The sequence below is a fragment of the Mastacembelus armatus genome, chromosome 14 (genome assembly GCF_900324485.2).
Source record: "Mastacembelus armatus chromosome 14, fMasArm1.2, whole genome shotgun sequence".
NCBI classification, from domain to species: Eukaryota; Metazoa; Chordata; class Actinopteri; order Synbranchiformes; family Mastacembelidae; genus Mastacembelus; species Mastacembelus armatus.
The window spans coordinates 6233170-6253192 of NC_046646.1; the positions used below are offsets into that span (position 1 = coordinate 6233170).

Here is a 20023-nt window from a genome sequence, read left to right on the forward strand (position 1 = left end):
CTAGACTTAATATAATAGATTATTCTGTTGTTCTGTGCATTAGCTTAGGTTATTTGTCCACAGAGGGACAAAGGACTAGGAGCAGGGACATACATCAGATTCCTGTCGTCTAAGTCAGACTGACTGCTCACATTTTCCGACATTCTTTTTCAAACATATACTCACAGGTTTTCCTTTTGTTTTCGTAATGACGTGACCAAAGGGTTTTTCTATTCTAGTTATCACCCAGTTTCAATGAAACTAACAGTTCACCCACCTGCACAATCATTAACAAGGAGAACTTGACTTAGCATTCCCCACAACAATTCAGCTTGGTAACTGGTAACTGCATTTCTTGTTCCTCTAGAAGTCATAGCAGACAGCACAATGTGGCAAATGCCTCAAGGCAAGCATGTCAGTTTATTTTTCTTTGCAGGTAAATATCAGTCCATGTCCAGTAATGTTTGGGTGAGTCATGGATGAAATCCTGCGGCATATGTCACATTTCTTTATACGCCCTCAGGGATTTAGTTAAAGGAACTTAAAATAAGACTTAAGGTTGGTGTTTGCTTAGCTGATCTTCCGCCCAGGAGCCACATACTGACACAAACACGTGCCGCTGATAATTATAAATCACACCAAGATGTCATCCTTATATGGTCTTGGCAGAGACAGTGATTGTGCTGCTCCATAAAGCCTGTCAAATGATGCTGTACTGTACACTGTACAACTGCAGCTGTACTCTAATTGGCCTGGAAGATAGGAACACATAGATACACATCCTGCTGGGAAGGGGATTCCTGTGACAGATGGTGAAGCGTCCCTCCTGGACAGAGCCTGTCTGAACCACACCCGTCTACACTTACCACGCAATTATCAGACAGTTAATCAAGGGACAAGGGGCAAGTGTTATTTAGTGTAAGATTAGGTAAACAAAGCTGTGGATGTTAAATATACTGGAACTATAGTCCTGTTAGAACAACTCCAACAGGATCAGATCTATTAAAAACATGAATATATTGTATGAGAGGTTCGCATGATGTACTGTAACCACATCCGGTAATCCCTTAGCTGCAGTACCTGTATATGTGTAGCCACTGAAAAAACTAGTGGAGATTGGATCAAAGCAACTGTGTTGATTGTACTTCAAGTGCAGTGTGCTGTGTAATGAATTGTTCTAATCTGTGAGGGATTAAAGAGAGGCAGCAGCTCTGCGTTTGTGGAGCAGTGTATCACAACTATCAGCTCTACACTTAATGAGGCCATTTAATGCCAGGCACTTTTCTCTTTTCTCTCTCTTTTTTTTTTTTTTTTTTTTTTTTTGCTTCCCACCACGCTTTTCCTCTCTCCTTCAGATTTTCACTGCTGTCCCACTATGTGGGATTTGTGTTTTTGAACGTTCAGGTACCATAACAATAGCCTATCTGTAGTGCCCAGTTTAGTTGCTATGGTGATGCAAGATAAAGAGATAAAGGTCAAGAGACCACAAAGAAACTCACTTTCTCTAAATTGCCTCATTTTAATTCTCACTGTGGGCGGATCAAGTGTTTCAGATTCACTATGAAGATCAACATTTCTTCAGGCAACAGGTTTTTCTCACAATGCAGTGGCTGCTAAGGTGTCTCTGAATTCCACAGGTGATTATACAGTTCTAAAACTACCTAACTGACATAATAAGAGCAGTGAAAAGGGTGATATTTTATTGTTCAGCTACATATCAGGTCACTCCTGCCACTGTGACAGCTTTGCACATATTACCTAGCAGGTCTATTTAACTAAACAATGTTAATGGGTCTCAGGCCTCCAGGAGTCTATGTGCATCTGTGCATGATGCCAGGCAAGAACCATCACAGGAATGTGGCTCTTCCTGACTGCACACACTAATAACACTACCTACTTCCATCCTCATTCAAGTTAACTGCATTCACACAGCTACGTAAGCCGAAAGCTACCTGCTACCTTGTAGGACACACCCACCCTAATGTACTGTACACTCCCTTGTTTTACCAAACAAATATGAACAAGCTGCAGAAGTGGGTAAATCATCAGTCCAAAGCTTGTAATATTTTGTAATTTATTCAGTCTCTGAATGCGCAGCTGTTAACGAAGGTGTTTTGTGATGTGTAATAACACAATCCAGAGCCACATTTAGCTATGAAGAACCCCTTTCATGAATTTATTGTGATGCTGAACTGTACATAATACTGTCCAAACACAGAGCTGACATAGAGTTGGGGGCCAGTGTGAAGCTGACACCTGTTCCACCCTCTCATAAAGCCCGTATTTATGGCCATTTCTTTTCAGAACAGCTTCAGAAGACGTAACTCTTTGCATCTTGTAAAGACTGCATTTACAGACAGGCAATGGTGAATGATCATTCTTCAGTATAAAGAGTAGTTTGTTTTAGTTATAAGACCATTAGTCGACTGTTCATTTAAAGGCTAGGACATTGTTTCCTCTAGCATCACATCAGAAAGAACTACAATGCTGTACATTATAAATATAGCTAAAAATAGACCACACTATTTTTGTCATTATCGGACATGAGATCCCAGTCCCCGAAGTCTTTACTTCAAACATGATAGCATGATCCAGTTAAATCATTTTAATGAGTATACGGTGTGATGTTTTTGCAAGGCCAGCTTCTGTGCAGAGACACACACTAGACACCATTGTTCCTCTGGGACTCCCACACACTCACAAACACCATACACCATAGGTAAACACACCCCACGACACCATGCCCATTGCAGCCATATGCAGACGTGCACACATAGACCTCTGTCAGCTTGGAGAAGACAGACTCTCTATCAAATCCCAAACAGAGACTCACAGATCTCCAGCCGCTCTGGTTCTATTTATGCTCAGAGAAAGTAGGCTAAGGGGAAGAAGAGAATAGCAGTCCAATTTAACGGTGATGGGCGTTGGTGAGAAACACAGATAGAGACACAGGAGAGGAGTTATGAGGAGCAAGGAACAAGGTGGTGGATACGTTAGGCAAGCAGGGCTGGGTTGAATTTGTAACACATATGTTTCCTTTGTTTATATATATAGTATATGTATGTGTGTGTGTGGGTATGTGTGTGTTCCCCCTTTCCCTGGTTTCACTGTGTGTTACAGCATGAGAGGCAGCCAATGGATGGAAGTCATTCATTCTGGCCAGAGTGTGACGGGCAGTGGTGAACCGCTCTGCTGATGTGGCCAGATCCTTCCCCTCCATTCCTGCAAAGGGGGTGATCCCTTTTCATGTGTCACCCACACCAGTATAAATAGTCTGGGAAAGGAACATAATAAGTGAGGAGAAAGTGTGTCATTTCTGGTTGTTCTTGTAACCAGTTTTTGAGCGTGTGAGAGACAGTAAGCAACACAGAGAGCAACAGAGCACTGAGGCAGGCCAGGCTGCAGAGAGCCTCAGACTGCAGCGAGGAGAACACAGACCACAAATATGCCCGACTGTGGCCGGTGGGCTCCTGACCGACTGTTCTCCTCCCTTGCCATGTGGCTGCAGTGGGTGGGGGAGCACTTTTTCCATTTCACTTCCTTTCCCTGAACACAGAAAGGAATCATGCTGCACATGCCTAGGAAGCAGCGTACAAAACTCCCTGCAAAGTTCATACAAGCAGTGGATTCCCCAGTAAAATCAGCAAGACGTGAGGAGTGTATGAGTGCACTTCCTATTTCTCTACTGTTGTGTGTTGGTCAGAATGATCCTACAGGTTACCTTACAATCACTGAGAAGGAAGACAAACTGCTTCATGCCATGATAAACTTACAGAGCTACAGTAGTTTTAGCTGCAGTGTGGGGTGTTGCCTTTTAACTGATAAATGTGTCACTGACTTCACATGTATTTCCTGGATCATATTTCATCGTCTCATCTGTAGCATATCCACACCAACATAAATCCTGTTTCACAGTATCACTACAAATCACTTGTATATGGACTAAGAAGTAAGTGTTCCACGAATTTAATTGCTTTAGTTTGATATAAACTAATGAAATGTTATTTCAGGGACATAGTCATTTTCACCATGGTGCTATCACAACTTACTGTGAACCTCAGGTGTTTGACATGATTCATACATTTATATCTGCCATAAAAAGGAGGATGTGAATTGTTTCTCTTTGTTTTGGTCTAGCTGATTCTGCTGTGGGTGCCACATCAGGGGTGTTAGTACTGCAGCATGTTACTTTACTAAACACCAGTACTGTACATCCCAATCATACATGAAAATCATATTAGTTCTCCTGCCAGTGTGTGAGGATGAATCTGCTGTTATTCCAGTGATACAACCACTATGAGATTTGAGGCAGCTTTGACTCTAACAGTCTAAATTTGTGACAGCCAACTGGAGCTAACTCAATTTCAAAGGCCTGTAATTTTGCCAGCCTTACCCCTCTGATTAATAGCATTCTTTTAACCTAATTTTCTTCCACTAATCAAAAGCTTGAATTCAACTCGTGGCCTGTGATGCATTAGTATCTGATGGTAGTGGAGAGGATGCATGGAGAAGCATCCAGGAAGCAGCCTAAACCTATAGCTCATCAATAATACATTAAGGGGGTAGTGCACTTGTTCATATGGGATAATGCATGAGATGTGGTCATGCAGTGAAGTGAAGCAAAGGTATTTGGAATCAGATGACACTGCCAGGGGATCTCTGTGAGCTGCACTCATTCACACCAGTGTCTCTCAGGAATACTGAACAGCAGTTGAACTCAACCTTGAATGTGAACCTGGAGGAGTGTTATTTGTGTGGAATTTTGAAAAGGAGCCACATTAAAGGGAGGAAATCAGGACCTCGGAGAGAGAGGCTCAAACAGCCTGTTTAGATAAATGATCTAGACAGTGTCCTGGTCACAAACCCACAAAAAAAAAAATGCCCTGAGGTTTATGCTCATATTAACTGATTGTTATCATGATCCCAGAAAACATTCACAAGCCTCTTATACATTAAATATGAACACATATACTATCTGAAATGAAAGCAGAAATTAAATTAGGGTGAAATAAGGAGTTCCCTAGTTTTCAGACAGTTGAGAGATTGATGTGCTTAGAGGGCTGTCATATGTGAGGTCTGGGACAAGTCTTCTCTGATCTGCACTCCCAGTAACTGAAATGCCATCGATGGTCAGCATGCATCTTCTTCAGGCTCACGATAACCTCCTTTGTTTTCCCTATGGTCGCACAAATTGGGCCCACCACTGTTGTGTCATCGGCAGAATGAATCATGCAGTGGGAGATGCATAATGCAGTGCAGTCATACTGTATGTCAGCAGAGCGAACAGCAGTGGGCTGAATGTGGTCTGACGTGGAGGTGTAGCTGCTGATCTGCTCAGTAGATGAACTAGCAAGAGTCAAGTGTGATTTAATGTGCTGTAGAACCAGCCTCTTGAAGCACTTCATGAGAATTGGTGTGTGCTACAGGGTGATAATAATTCAGACGGCACACTGATGGCTTCTTAGTGTGATGATAGTTCACTTTAAGCATGTGGGGAAGGTCATTTAAGCTAGTGAAATTTATAAGATGTCTGCAGGGCCATTTGCCAGATGTCCAGACCTTGATGGGACAAGTCTGTGGTCATGTTGAGGCTTAGAGCTTTGTAAAAGCAGTCGGTGCTTTCAGTGGCAATGCTGAGACAGTTTATCCATTAAAATGGCAAAAGACACTAGTCAAGTAAGAGTTCACTTGCATTACCCTTTGTGTGTGTGTGTGTGTGTGTGTGTGTGTGTGTGTGAACAAACATCTCCTGCACAGGCAATGTGAATTTGACAAATCCTGTCAGTAATCCTAGCACTTCTTTACATAACAGTGTGGAGGATTAAAGTCATTCTGTAGTGTTTTTAATGAGATTTCATTTCTCCTCTCTCACGTTCTCTTCTGGTCTCGGTGGTTTTATGAGCACGTTGCAGCTTTGTTTGATTACTTTCCTTAATAACATTTATTTACACAATAATCAAGGAGCACTCGCTAATATGTTGCTGATATATTCATTTAAATACTTGATTTTTTGCCTAAAAGAACATATTTCTATGTTCTCTGCTTCCCACTTGACTCATCTACTTCATCTGACTTCCCCTTGATTCAACCACAGTGTGAGCTGTGATGTATAATCTTCTCAGGCTGTCAAACTGAGAGGCCGGGCCTCAGTGCTTTCTGTAAAAAGAGAAAGTGCAACATGACCTTAGGCCATTATAAAAAAAGAAGAAAATTGGGTAAGATTTATATTTTCAGCTCAATTTAGCATCAAACAGCTATAGCACAGCTATTTTCTCTGGATGATCACAGTGCTTAGGCTCCATAAAATAAAGAATGCAGGGGTAATAGGCACCCAGCTGGTGTCATATGGCTCATATCCATGGGATTTTTGTCGTTAAAAAAGTATTTATAGTTTGTTGTGATGTTTTTTAAAAAATAAAGTACTTTTCTGTAACATTTAATAAATGAACAACGAAAAACAATGACTCTTACAGATACTGTATTTTGGTGGTGAGTACTGTTGCCTCACAGCAAGAAGGTTCCAGGTTTGATTCCAAATTCCAGATTGTGATTGGTGAACTGTCCTGGGTGTACCTCGCCTCTCACCTAGTGTCAGCTGGATTTGGCTCCAGGGCACCACAACCCTGAACTGTAAGCAGTATAGGTAATGGATGGATGGGTGGATAGATGGATGGATGGATGGATGGATAGAGATACTGTACTTCATTGGCTCAGGTGGCTCATGTTCCTTGACTCTCACCAGCACGTCACTAAGTCTCTGCCGTGCAATTTAGCATCCATTTTGTTACAGGGTGTTGGACTGGATCATGCAGTCTAAGTATGACTGATGAAACAAATAAAGCCTTCTTGCCCTATCTGGGAATTATGTCCACAGTGATAACATCTGTCATAAAACAGTCTGTTTCTACACCGAGTTATAAATCAGGATTCTCCATGGCAGTCACAAACACTGCATTTGGGCCAGAGGTAATGTGACATATCTGTCACTTCTATCCAGTATAATAGGCTAGCTACTGTATATACTGTCTAGTGTACTGTTGATGTCTCATGACTACTTGGGTTTTCTAAATGTACAAATCTTAATTTCAGACATGTGTCTTCTATCTTCAGGCTTCCTCCTGAATTACTATCAGAGCTGCAGAGCAATAGCAAATATGAAATTATTTTTATTCTGGAGTTGTCAAGGTGACCTCTGTACAGCTGCACATGTACACGACTCAGTCCAACCAATAACACTGTGGGTTTATTTAAAGGGGAAGCCCCTTACTTTCCAATGGGTTTCCGCCCTCTAAAACGTGGGAGGTGGGAGCAGTTTACATAAGACCATAGGGTTCATCTGATATTCTCTCATGACTTTAGACATGCATTTCATTTCCTCCTCTAATATTTATATCAAACACCCAAATATATATTTGTGCACAAATGGCACAAATGGCTAGATTGTCAATCTTTCAAATTCAAATTCAATTTCTTTCAAATAATTATGAAACACAACTGGACAATGAGTTGTCATTTTACATGAAAAACACAACTCAATAGTGGGGTGTGACTGTGAGGTGAATTTGAGTTCTTATTGGCGTGGGAAAACCACACCAAGACATCTTTTGTGCTCCACTCTGACTTCCACATACCAGACCTGATTCATTAGAGAACAGTCCATATACCTACAGCACACAGCCTCAGGCCTTACTCGCATATCAGCCAATCATTTAGCTATACTGAGAAAGAGTCTTGGCTCTTAAAACATCACTGAACATTTCACACTAAGCAGCCCATTCAACCAGCTGTACAATGCTATATGTTTGGTGTTATAAATACATGTGGACAAAATGTTATCTTTGTGAGGTGGCATGATGACAAACACGGACCAGTAAACAATTATGGTGCTGAGGAATCCAAAGCACTCTGTAATAATCCACCCTGGACAGAGAAGTGTAACTGACCTTTCTCTGCTGTAAAAACTCTGCCTATCATTGTCTCATAAGAAGATTGTCCCACAGCATTGAGGCTAAAATCACTGGGAAAGATAATGTGATGCTGTCAGTCCATAACCCAACATTAAGTTTGATAGGTATGCATGTGAACATGTGTGTTGTCATTGTGACAGTACTGACGTGTTGGAAAAACAAAACCAATGACACATTCTCATAGGAATTTAATCCTAGGTGTGAACCTCTTACAGCAGAAAAGCACATACAGGCTGTGTATGTGTATGTCCACCTCTGACCCAGGGTATTAACGGAAAGATCTGAGTCTTTTACAGAGGTCAGCACCCTTCTTCAACTGCAGGTCTTCCCACAAGCACAGTAAGGCATACATCAAGCAGAGGAATGAAAATCCTGCCACAATCTCATCCAGCTCTGACAACAAACACATCTACAAATCAAATAAAAAAGGAGCTGATGAAACATGTGAGGGAATACACAGCACACACAACACTTTACCCAGTGCCGGATTGGTGGATATAAAATATTATATAATTCCTCTGCCAGGCTCAACAATTTACTTTATCACATGCAAATAGGGCAAAAGATTAAATTTTCCCTCAAAAACAACAGGTGTTTGAATATAAAGCTGCTGTGAAAGAGTAATCTAAACATTTTTCTAAAAGCTGTGGACTTCCAGGAGCTGAGAGCTAATATTACTGCTGGGCACAGATTGCTTTCACAATCGCTGGGTGTAACTAGTGATACAAGCAGGTCAATATTAGATTCTCATCCTCTCCAGATTAACTTGTTAATGTGTCAGAGAAAAATCCAATTTCACCATGTCTCAGGACATTAGAGTTTCATCACTTGTAACAAATTCCAAGTTGCAGTTCTGTTGATTCAGAGTGTGTGTTTCACAAAGCTATGAACTAGATTGCATTTTTTTCCATTTCCATTTCTTCATCATTTGCATTGTTCTCAGCTGTAGCGCCGGGCTCAGGAGAAAATTTGAATATGACCTTCGCGACAAATTGCTTGATGTTTTTCTCTTTTATAAATTTTACTTGGTGTGTGTGTGTGGTGTTGAAATGGATGTGAATGTCATGGAGCGTTTGGGGTGGCTGGCGGAAAGAAAAATGGACGGTGCAGTCAGAGGAGTGAAAAGGTCAGAAAAACTGTTTGTATTGTCTTGTCAGTTTTATATCTAACACAGTTATACTTTAATGTTGGAGACTCTCACACTTTTGATTGAGCAACATTGCTAACATTTTCCTCTTAAAATCTGCTATGACAAATGAAATGAAATGAAAGGAGTGGGGAAATAACATTTTTTTTGGCAGTGAGGAGCTGTTATTTGCTGAAGTGAAAAAATTCAGCTCTTTTTCCAGGTAAACACTCCATTCTTCTTAGATAATAAGACAGAAAGATAGAAGTTTTTATTTTAACATGGAAGTTTTTGGTAAGTGCTAGAGGGAGGCTGAGAGAATCTTTGTTCTTCTGCTTATGACTCATGTTGCTGTCACTCATGTCAACATGCCTTAAAATCTTTTAACTGGACCGAACATAGCGGACAGTTTTTGTTTCAGGGCTGTAATCCTAAAGCAAACCTAACAGCAAAGACAGCACAGCCCCATTCTAACGTCTACACATACTCCCCTGATCACAGTGGGGAGGTCAGTGATTATCAGGCTGCCACTCACCTTCACGTCAACAATCCACAGGCAGCTTGAGCAACTACTGTTGTCTCTTACAAACTGAGTTGCTATGCTACTGCAAGTTAAAAGATAACAAATCAAGAAAATAAATGATAAGAAAAGACACTGCGTGTTGAAATAACTACTTAGATTACTGCCTGGTAATTGTACGTATCATTTTTTCTATGGCTTTTATGCAAATTTATAGACATTTACTAAGTAATTCAGACATCAGACATGCAACGATATCTTCTATACCATGCTTAATCTAAAAACATGTGTATCATGTATTTGTGGTCAGATTTGACTGGACTATGACTTAGGATGAGATGTCAAATTGTGAAATTAATGGGCCTAAATTCCGATTGTTTTAATAGTATCTATCCTTTCAATCTCCCTTTAACTCACAGTTTGAAAACCTATGATTTATTCCATGGGCAGCACAGAGAAAAAAATATCCTCTCCAGAATGCTGCACATGTAATGGCCTCATTCTGTGATGAGTGATATAGGATGCAAGGTTGGGGTAACACCATAATAACAGCTACATGTAGGGTAAAAGTCAGAAAGTCACCCCCAAGCAGATCCGTGAGACGGCGTGTTCCGAGCTGCAGGGTCACAGGGTGAAGGCTGCTGCGAGGAAAATGTGTCTACTTGATGTTAAAATCTGCAGTAGCCACATGAAAAGGCCTACTCTGGCAGAGGAAGGCGCTCAGTCTAATTCTACCGGTTACTATTACAGACGTCGGCTAAATCGGACGCTAAAGAACACACAGACTGTTTTCTCACAGCAGTGGGAATGACGTGCTAGGATATAGACATAAAGAGATTACTGGGATATCTGTGGGAAACCAGCCTGGAAAAGGCCACTTGAACGGACGTGATTGGACTTCACTTTAACATCTGTTGAACACTATCAATATTTTGCTGTCAACAGTGTTTTAGTAAGTGCTGAAAAATAGTAAAAAATATGCAGAAGTGACAATGCTGCGTTGTAAAGAGACGTGGATTCATGCCGTTCGGTGCAGTTTGTCTAATTCAAAACAGCTCAGCAACCTCAAATGGAAAAGGCATGGAGAGGAGGCAGCAACCCTATAAAGTAAATTACTCCAGGCCTTTCCATCTTTTTAATGCCTCTGCTGTTGTTCAGGGCCCTTTAATGCGAACGCTGTAAAACAGGAGATGGTGTAATAAGGAGAAGAGTGAAGGGTGAATCAACCAACAGTTAAACCCCAAAACAACTCGAGCATGGCCCACACAGCCTCTCACCCTGTTTAAAGTGAGAAGGCCGGGTCTGTACATCTAATCCTGACACGAGACTTAATGTTATTCAGAAGACCTGCAATGTTTCTACCACCAGCAAATACTATATATGTATCAAAGAAGACACTATATTTGGGTTGTTCCACAGTGGCACCATTATTTACTTTTATATTTGCTTAAAATTGTATTTAAATACTGAATCTCTCTGACCGACACCTATGTTATCTTCACTTCTCTTCTTTTCTAGCCTCTGTGGAACTGAAAGTGTTGCCCTTTCTTGCACTTTAAGCACTTCCATCCCAGAAATAGCATTTTATGTTGAGACAACAGACAAGAAAACATGTAGAAAACAGAAAATAAACACAGTATTTTTATGCTGTTTGCTTTAGGTGAAAATGCAGATGTAAAGAATGACTCAGGCTTTGAAAGACAGTGATACTGAGAAGTCACAAACTGGACAAACTAAACAAAGCTAACAAGAATTAATGGACAGAGCGGGCCAGACTGGATTGATTGCTACATCTTTTTCACTGCGTAACAAAAAGCTTAAGAGGATTATTACCACACTCATTTCTGCCTATATGCAAAATGCCAAAACCTCATATGTAAGGATCATGCACTGTCCAGTTCAGTTGTTAGATATTCCCAGAATGAGCCCTTGACTGAGACAACAAATTTTATGGTGCATAGAAGAAGCCAACATTTCTTTTGAGCCCAGATTAGGCTGCAGTCGGTGCCCCACAAATTGTTGCCTTGCAGATTGTGAAGGAGGAGACTTGGTGCACACAGGGGGTGGCTAGAGCTAACATAGATCTGGGTTTACTTACTCACCAAGCAAATAACTTTAAGTGCTGAGTGTCTGCCACACACATCCTCATATTCTCTGAAAAAAAATCTTAATCCCCTCTTTATGATAAGCTTGGACTGTCTGGTGTGGGACTACAGAGGGCCCAGCACTGAGATTTAAGCTTAGCCACCTCAAATTAAATTAAATGCAGTGGCCCTCTAAATCTCAGAACTCTTACACACTCTATAGAAGAAATGAATATAAGTGGCAATGAGTTAAAGTCTGCTGCCAAAGGCCAGGCATGAGACTCCACTGGAGAATTGTAACTCATTCAGCTGCCCTGGCATCTACTCTACTTTTGTATGTTCTGTGCTCCATTTTCCTGCATGCTGCTACACTCAAATGCAATGCAGTAAGTAAGTGAGTGACCAACTTCATCGGGACGCCCTCAAACATCCCAGACTCCTGTACGAGCCGTCTACACCACATCCACCCCGTTGTCTGAACAGCTGAGCCTGACCCCCCAGTCCACTTAGTGTGGAGCTTGTAGCTGACTGCTGTCATTCACATGCTCCTCAAACTTAATAGTGATCTCTGCTGAGCCTGTCCACACTTGGACCTGGGCCTTAAGAGAGTCTGAGAAAAACCAGATCACTGTCTGTTTGCTAATTCTAGTTCAAAGAAATATGGAAACTGCAGAAATTTGAACTGCTTGTATCCCTTTGATGAGCTCTAGTTGAACACGTCACATTACACCAGTGAAACAGATACTGAAAGTGGATTTTAAAAGAGATGGAAAAAGCAGTAAAAAGGATGGAAAAGTTGAAAAGTTCAGGTATTTATTTGTTTACCATACAGTCAATTTCTCAGACTGAAAAGTATCTTACTATAATTCTAACAATAAAACAGATTACATTAAAAATAAAGTAAATAAAAGTAAATAAAGTAAAATAGTGTACTTATAAGTATATATAAAACACTGCACTATTTTAAGTGTAATTACATGAGGTTTAAGTTTCCCTTTGGGATTCAAATTGTTTTTCACAAATTCTGGAGCTGGTACTGAGATCTGAAACACATTCCCAATATGCAGCAGCTTAAGGCTCATATAATTGCTTTGTTCTCCTCACAAAGTGGTGGTATTAAATACTGAAGTCTTAAACCATGTTGCCAGTAAAACTATCGAACCCAGAACAAAAACAGAATCCTGAAAAAAAAAACTGTGATGTTTCTCTTGTGTTGTGGTTCTTGCCATCATCTTTGATATGTCACGTGCTGGAATCGTAAAGTGCAGTTTGTGTGTGCTGTTTTTGTATTTGTGTGTGGCTTCACCTCTGACATGAGAGGTTAACAGAAAGATCCAAGTCTTGGGCACTGCTGCTGGTTGTAATTTTCCCATCACTGCTGTGAAGCAGAATAGCCCTGGTGTCTGGAATGGTCACCCTCTGTCTCTGTGACAATGCTTTAGTGATCCACACACACTACAGTAATGGCTCTTGGTACAAAGACCTTTTGACGTGGGTGGGTGGGGGGTGGCAACAGCATCACTCGGGCTTAACGCTGCCTGCATTCTGCATCCACTTCCTTCTGACTGCCTGCCACTGCAGCAGCCCGCCCCTCCCGTCACAACTCCCCTCTTGCCCATCTTGAAATGGTGGGTAGTCTTTTGTGTGTGTTCTTTGTGTTGGTAAGCAGTCATGCTTACCTAATTGACATTAAGATGTATGTGTTTGGGTACCTGCTACTTTAAGGGGTTAGACTGAGAAACGGAGAGCAGGAGAAATGGAAAGCAGAGGGGATAGAAGCAAGAACAGGCAGAGATCTCACAGAAAGATTGAGCCCATGATGTCTATAAAGGGCAATATTGATATTATATTATTGATATCAAACCGCACCACACACACACACACACACACACACACACACACACACACACTTAGATTCACTGCTTCCACCACCTGATTACTACTGCAATGTAGCTTACACAGCAGGAGTGGAGAGGAATGCTTAAAGACAGGTAGAAGGAGATGGTAGCAGGAGGGAGAGTGGCAGATCAGCTCATCCTGTAGTTGATGTATTAGGTGTGTTGGACGCACACAGTTGTTGGTCCTTATTCTGTGTAACAGTCTGATACACATGCTGCCCATGCATAATGCAAAACTGTCCAGGGGTGTTCAGGTGGCGAGAATGAAAAGGGACCCCCCTCTGCACCACATGTACAGTGTCCCCACAATGATGAGCTCAGGCTACTGCAACCCCCAACCCACACACACATACACACACCACCACCTTCCTTCTCCCTATTCCCACTCTGTCCTCAACACTTGTCAGTCACTCTTCCTTCAGCACAGCAAGCACAGCTCAGAGAACTGGCACACTTGCAGGCTTTGCAGTGGATTTCCACATTTGCTGTTTGTAAGATATTGTAATGAGCAGAGACAAGAGCGGGATGGAGAGGACTGAGGAGAACAGCGTTGTTTTGGAGCCCCCTAATGAGGGGTTTCCTCTGATCAAAGCACGGGGAGGTGTAAGGAGACAGGAGTACAAATCGCTAGCGTAGAGGGAGACTGACTCATCAGTGACTGACGCTGAGGCTGTGGCTTTTTGAGCTATCTGCTGTGACTGAGTGGTACTTGGAGATGCTAAGATTAAATATCCCATTACTGTATATCAACACATTCTTGGCGTGGCTGTAGGTCAAACAGCCAAAGTCTTCCTGCTGTAATGATCGTTCAGATGCCCAAGGCTTTGTGGCTCCTCACAGTTGACAGACTGGACCCATAGGCATTCGGCTGCTTAAGTGTAGACACTGCTGTGTGTGAATCGACCACTCCCTTCCACTCCCAGGGGCTACAGCAGGAATTGAGACCGTTTCCCAGGTTTAAACATTTCAGAGTTGTTGTTTTTTTTTTGTTTTCTTGTTTTTGTTTTTTTTTGTTTTATCTAATAATGCTACACTATGTAACAGATAGTGGGTGAAGAAGTCAGATTTTCAGGTGAGGTTCTGTCATGTAAGTTTGTTGGTAAGAGTGTCAATGGAAACATGCACTTTTACCAGAAAAGCTTTTTTTTTTTTTTACACGAATAGCCTACTCTTACTGTGAACACACTTCCCTCCATTCTCCATGCTGCAGCAGTGTTTTTAACACATTCACTGCCACAGTCCAATGCCCAAGTCTTGATGAGTGACCTTCTTTATCAGATGGAAACATGCTGTGAGATTACAAGCTGAAAAACTGTAATCATGGTATAGTAGCCTATATAAGTGTTTTTGTAATAATACATTACTATATTACAGTACATAAACAGAAGAATAGATAATAATCTATGCTTTATCTAACTGATCTCTACTACCTATAATTAGTAATCAATTTATTTATCAGTTCTATCTTAGTCTTAATGTCCCTCTGCGCACATTATTCAGTCTGAATAAAATAGGCTCTGGGTATCAGCTATAGTGAACAAATGCGGACACTTGCGGAGGATTAACAGCACATGGCCTGATCACAGCATCACACAGCGAGCTGCTGCACGAAATACAGGCTATTAGATGTTCCCTGAAGCAGCCAAGACTCCTCACACTGATACTCCCTCTCCCTTTCTCTCTCTCTCTCATGTTGCAGTGGCTAGAACTGATCTGACAGATGAGCCCACAGCGACATTTTACACGCACACACATACACACAGCGAAAGCGTGTAGTCTGGTTAGTGGACCTCATTGATCGATCTATTAGCAATTATCTATCAGCCTCGGGTGAAAATCACTAGTGTCAAAGATTCTCAGGAGCGACAGTGAAGATGTGGGTTATCTGCTTGATTTAATCACAGCGGACACAGTGCACAACCATGAAAAACACCTAAGATTGTCCACTGCGCTTGGCCAAGCCCATTGTTCCCCCTTCTCAGCTGAGGTGAGCAGCTCACAGTGTAGATATTAGTTCATATGTACAAACACTCGGACAAATAAAGAAAGCTGCACTATTTTCTTTGTGGAGGCGCCGAATTAAAAAAAAAAAAAGCATATTCAGATGGAGCTTTGGTAGAAAGAGAAGTCGGGGTTCTTACCGGCTACAGTGTATCTGTCCATGTAATTGAGGACGTTTCCAAAACTGAGGATCCCGGCGGCAGCAGCCGGTGAGCGGCACCGGAGCAGAGCGGCGCGGAATTTCTGGCCCGGCTTGCAGGGGTGAAGGTCCGGGTTGGATTTGAGTCCGGGGCTCATGCTTCCCGACAGCGTGCGCACCTCATCCGAACTGCTACAGCCTTCAATCTCGCATCCATCGCTCTCCACACACATTTTCCGACACGAATGATCCAGCGCAGAAGACAGAGGGAGACTGAAGAGGAAAACGCAAGGACCAGATTCCGCGCTTGTCTGTGATTTCAGCTGATATTAGACGCAGTGAAAATGTGTGAAGTATTGAGTCGCAGGATCAGCTCTTCTTAGGGTCATGTTTTTCTACCAGTGTGCATTGACGGACTGTGCGCTCCTGAGTTTTTTGTTTTGTTTAACCAAGCGCTTTAGTGCAGGGGGGTGTGACCTGACTGTAAAAAAAAAAAACTCCTCCCCTGAAGCCTGCAGCGAATGATGGAGCCGCACCTGACACTGTACCGCAGATGCCTGGAGTTGCAACCGGGGTGTTGGACTCTGTGTTATGTGTTATGACTCTGTGTTATGCGTGAGGAAGCTGGGAAATGGGTGGGTGGGTGTGACTTTGTTTGTTCATCCTCAGCAATTATATTTCTAAGAGACCAATGACTGCCGACTGTGGAAATATTAGTATTATTATTAGGCTACGGAATAACCATAGGCTGACAGACGTGGGTCACTGAAATGTATTGAACAGACCTATTTAGAAACCAGAGGAAGCTGATGTGCTTCTTTACTGATAGAATAAAAATAACAAACTGATTTTGAGAATACACTGGTTTGGTCAAGCAGCCTATGTGAGAATTGCTGTCAAGGTGTGTGGTATTTAAGTGTAAAATTTCAGTTCAAATCTCCACTAGTTCAAATCTCCACTAGTTTGTCACCACAAACAATTGACATCAAGTAATTACAGTCACACATCAGTAAGGTTATTAAATACACAATATGTAGACTGTAACTGTGACTATTTTCAGGTAACGTCACTGTTGTATATGGAAATTTGAAATTTCCAGCCCCTATTTACTATTAGGAACTGCTGGTTCATGCCCGCACTTACTCCACCCAGTGTTGTAACCAAGGAAGGAGAGTTTCAGTGGGGCACTTTTTGTGCATCCTAAAATCTCACCAGCTTGTTATACAGGGACACTAATCATCTACTGTGATCAGACATAACATCAGTTACCACCATAACCTTCTGTGTGACATGAAATAATCTGAAAAGATCCCAGAATAATTCAAGAATGCAAATGTCTTTTATGCTATTCTATTAATAGTAAACTACACTCTTACCACCCAATGGCATTCATTAAATTAAAGAAATTCTCATACAATAAATGAATGATTTAAGAATACAATAACCAAAAGGCCTGATATACAACCATCAGTGGTTTGCAGAATAAGTAGAGAGGAGCTGAGTAAGTAGGCCAATTGCTGCTGAGGAATTGCAGGTAGCTGTGAGTCCACTGCGTTTTAGTAAATCCATTTTAGTGAGTTCATTTGCCACTGGTTTGACAGCAACTGCACACTGCCAGAAGACAAGATGCTGATAAGACAACAGCAGCTTTTTAAACAGCCCTGAATAACTGATCATTGTAACTGTAACACTGTCATTAGCATAACTTATGTTTCACTCATACGCATATGGACATGTGTGTCTGTGGTACCTGGCTGTTACAGAAAAAACTCGAGGGAAAGAACCATCTGGTACTTATCTGACAGCCACTGTCTCCAGCTTCATTATAGTATAAAGGCAGGAAGAGACAATGATTGCAGAGATTTTCAACCTGTTCTCCACAGGTCCCACACAAAGTCTGACGATCACTCCACTTATTGACGCTGTTGGAGACAGGTGGAGTTTTAACTAATTACAGCACAGCTTAAATACCACTGAAGAAGATGCCAATACCCTGTTACAAGCTGCTCATTGCACTGTTGTCTAAAATATTGCTAAAGATTCACACCTTAGTTAATATTCTGTGCAGCCGCTTTTCATTAGATGAGTACCAAAAAAAGAAAAAGAACCTGTTTCTGAATGATTGGGAAAGTGCCTGTTCGGGGTGCTGCTGTCCTGCCAGAAAGGAGATACTACTACATTGTGTACACATGAGACATTTTGACTTTGCCAAAGCAGGAGTCACAAATTGTCCTCAGCATGATCAGCTTTATTATTCTGAATCAAGGCGTAATGCCAGAATGGCAGAGCAAGAAAAGCTGAGATGCTGTTGATGTAGCGGGAGTACAGAGTGCAAGTTGTGAGTGAAAGGTGGGCGTGCCGAGGGACATTTGTGACGAGTGTACTTTGATTTTGCTGGAAGCCAGAAGGAACACTGACAAACAGGATATTTTCCTGATGAACTGGGTTGCCCACTAATGACTGTGCAGCACACATCCTTGTGAAGTTTTGTTCTGCCTCACTAAAACATCCATATGCTAATAACTGTATAGTAACATTAAATTAAACACTTTTGTGTGTGTGTTTTTTTTTAAGATGGTGCCTATTTAGAAGATGAGGAAGGCTGATCCCTGGCATCAGTTAGACAGAAGGCTGGGTGCTTGCTTGGCTCTGGTCTACAGGCATTTGGCATTTCAGTGCTAATAGGGCCGCGCTCTAAATGCATTTTCATGCACTCAGTTGACCTGTAATGTTTTATATAGACTGAAATGAAAAAGTTCTGCTGACAAAACCTAAAGCATGCAATGGTATTTGTTTTGCAGAACTACTTTTGAAGCAATCATCCACTTACTCTCCAATAACTTTGATGTCTGAAAATCCCCTCTGTCTGAAATCTGGAAAGTATGATGCAAACAGTGCAGCCTGGCAGGCTCAGCAGAAAATGATCAAGTGATACTGACAAGAATTGCTTTTGTAATGCTGGGGCCTGACATTAAGCATGAAAGGATGCAGGAAAAGAGAGGAGAGCCAAACCAGCCAGTGGTCTCAGACCCAGTAAACTGTTGTTCCTGTCTCCCTCCTTGGAGATCTGCCTCCCCTCCTCTTTCTTTGGGATGTGTTTGATATGCTGATCATGTCTGTGGGATCCTGTGTGTTTTTCCATCGTGGAGAATGGCTTGGTGCTGAACCTATCTATTGCATTATTCTGCTATGTGGCTCGGAGCCACCGAGTCACTGCTCCAGCCTTCCTTCCTGACTCAGCTCAGGGCCGAGCCTCCAGTGCAGGATGGGAGATAACTGGCTAATCACTTGGCCCAGCGTTTGCAGGATGATAAGGCCAACTCTGTATTCTAACACATGTCTGCCAATAAAGTTTAAATGTCCTAGTGACACATGTGTCTATCAGCTGTGTGTCTATCAGCTGTGTTTCTAGTAAACATGCCTCCAGCTCTTTTAGCTCATGACGTTGACAAGAACCAAGAATCAGGCAGTCAAGTTCATCTTCAATTTAGTGCCATTAAGCAGCAATATTCAAGTGAGACTAGAGTAATCATTTTCTCATTGACTCTCTTCAGATCAGTAATGGGGTCAGGCATGGTGGGATATTACCTCTGTTGTTAAATTTTTATATGGATGACTTGTCCAGGCAGTTAAATGAGTGTAAAACTGTTTCTCATTATTCTGATTGCAGATGACGTGGTAATCCTTCTCACAGTTATAATGAATCCATCCAAAAGCTGCACACACATTTTCAGTGTTGAGCATGATGATGTTTTCATCTGAATGTAGTTGCACACATCTAATTAACTTTCCTCTGTTAGCTATAGCTCTGGAAAAGTCTGAAATAAAGAAAAAAAGAAAGCCACAATCATCATGTTTGAAACTAGTTTTTTGATCGTAACAGCACACTGCCCTCGCTGAAGTCTGGTGGCGTCCGGACCAGCCCACTACCCCTCTCCTCACAGACATTTGTTTTTGCTGCTGGAGTCGTCTTGGCTGTGGAGACAGTCTTGAGGTGTGGGCTGTGCCATGCTGACATTTCCTCATCCACTGTGACCTCCTGACCTGTGGACTGTCTGTACCTAACAGTAGCTTGCTGCCACATCCCCACCCCCTTCTGCCATGTGCTCTTTCAGACTCAAGCAACAGAATGTCTGACGGCTGAGCAGCTGAGGATTTGAATAGAGCGGCTGATGTTTCCACTCTTTGGGAGAGTGATGTGAGGGGCTATACTGTACAGCACAGCAGCAGAAGTCAGGGCGGCAGCAGAAACTAAATATAGTGTTCAGGGGCAGAGACAGCATCTTTTATCTGGTCTTTTAATTATTTA

General features: G+C 41.9%; 1 protein-coding gene across 2 annotated transcripts in view; it reads right to left on the reverse strand.

Moving 5' to 3' along the window:
- The window catches only part of spns2 (SPNS lysolipid transporter 2, sphingosine-1-phosphate), a 56678-nt gene extending 40511 nt beyond the window's left edge, over positions 1 to 16167 (reverse strand). The window contains exon 1 of one of the 2 annotated variants that reach the window (XM_026327862.2): positions 15716 to 16167. In XM_026327862.2, the coding sequence (XP_026183647.1) occupies positions 15716 to 15947 (232 nt within the window). In that variant the 5' untranslated portion in view covers positions 15948 to 16167. The remainder of the gene's footprint in view (positions 1 to 15715) is intronic. The other variant, XM_026327863.2, reaches the window with a different exon arrangement.
- Between the last annotated feature and the right edge of the window lie 3856 nt (positions 16168 to 20023).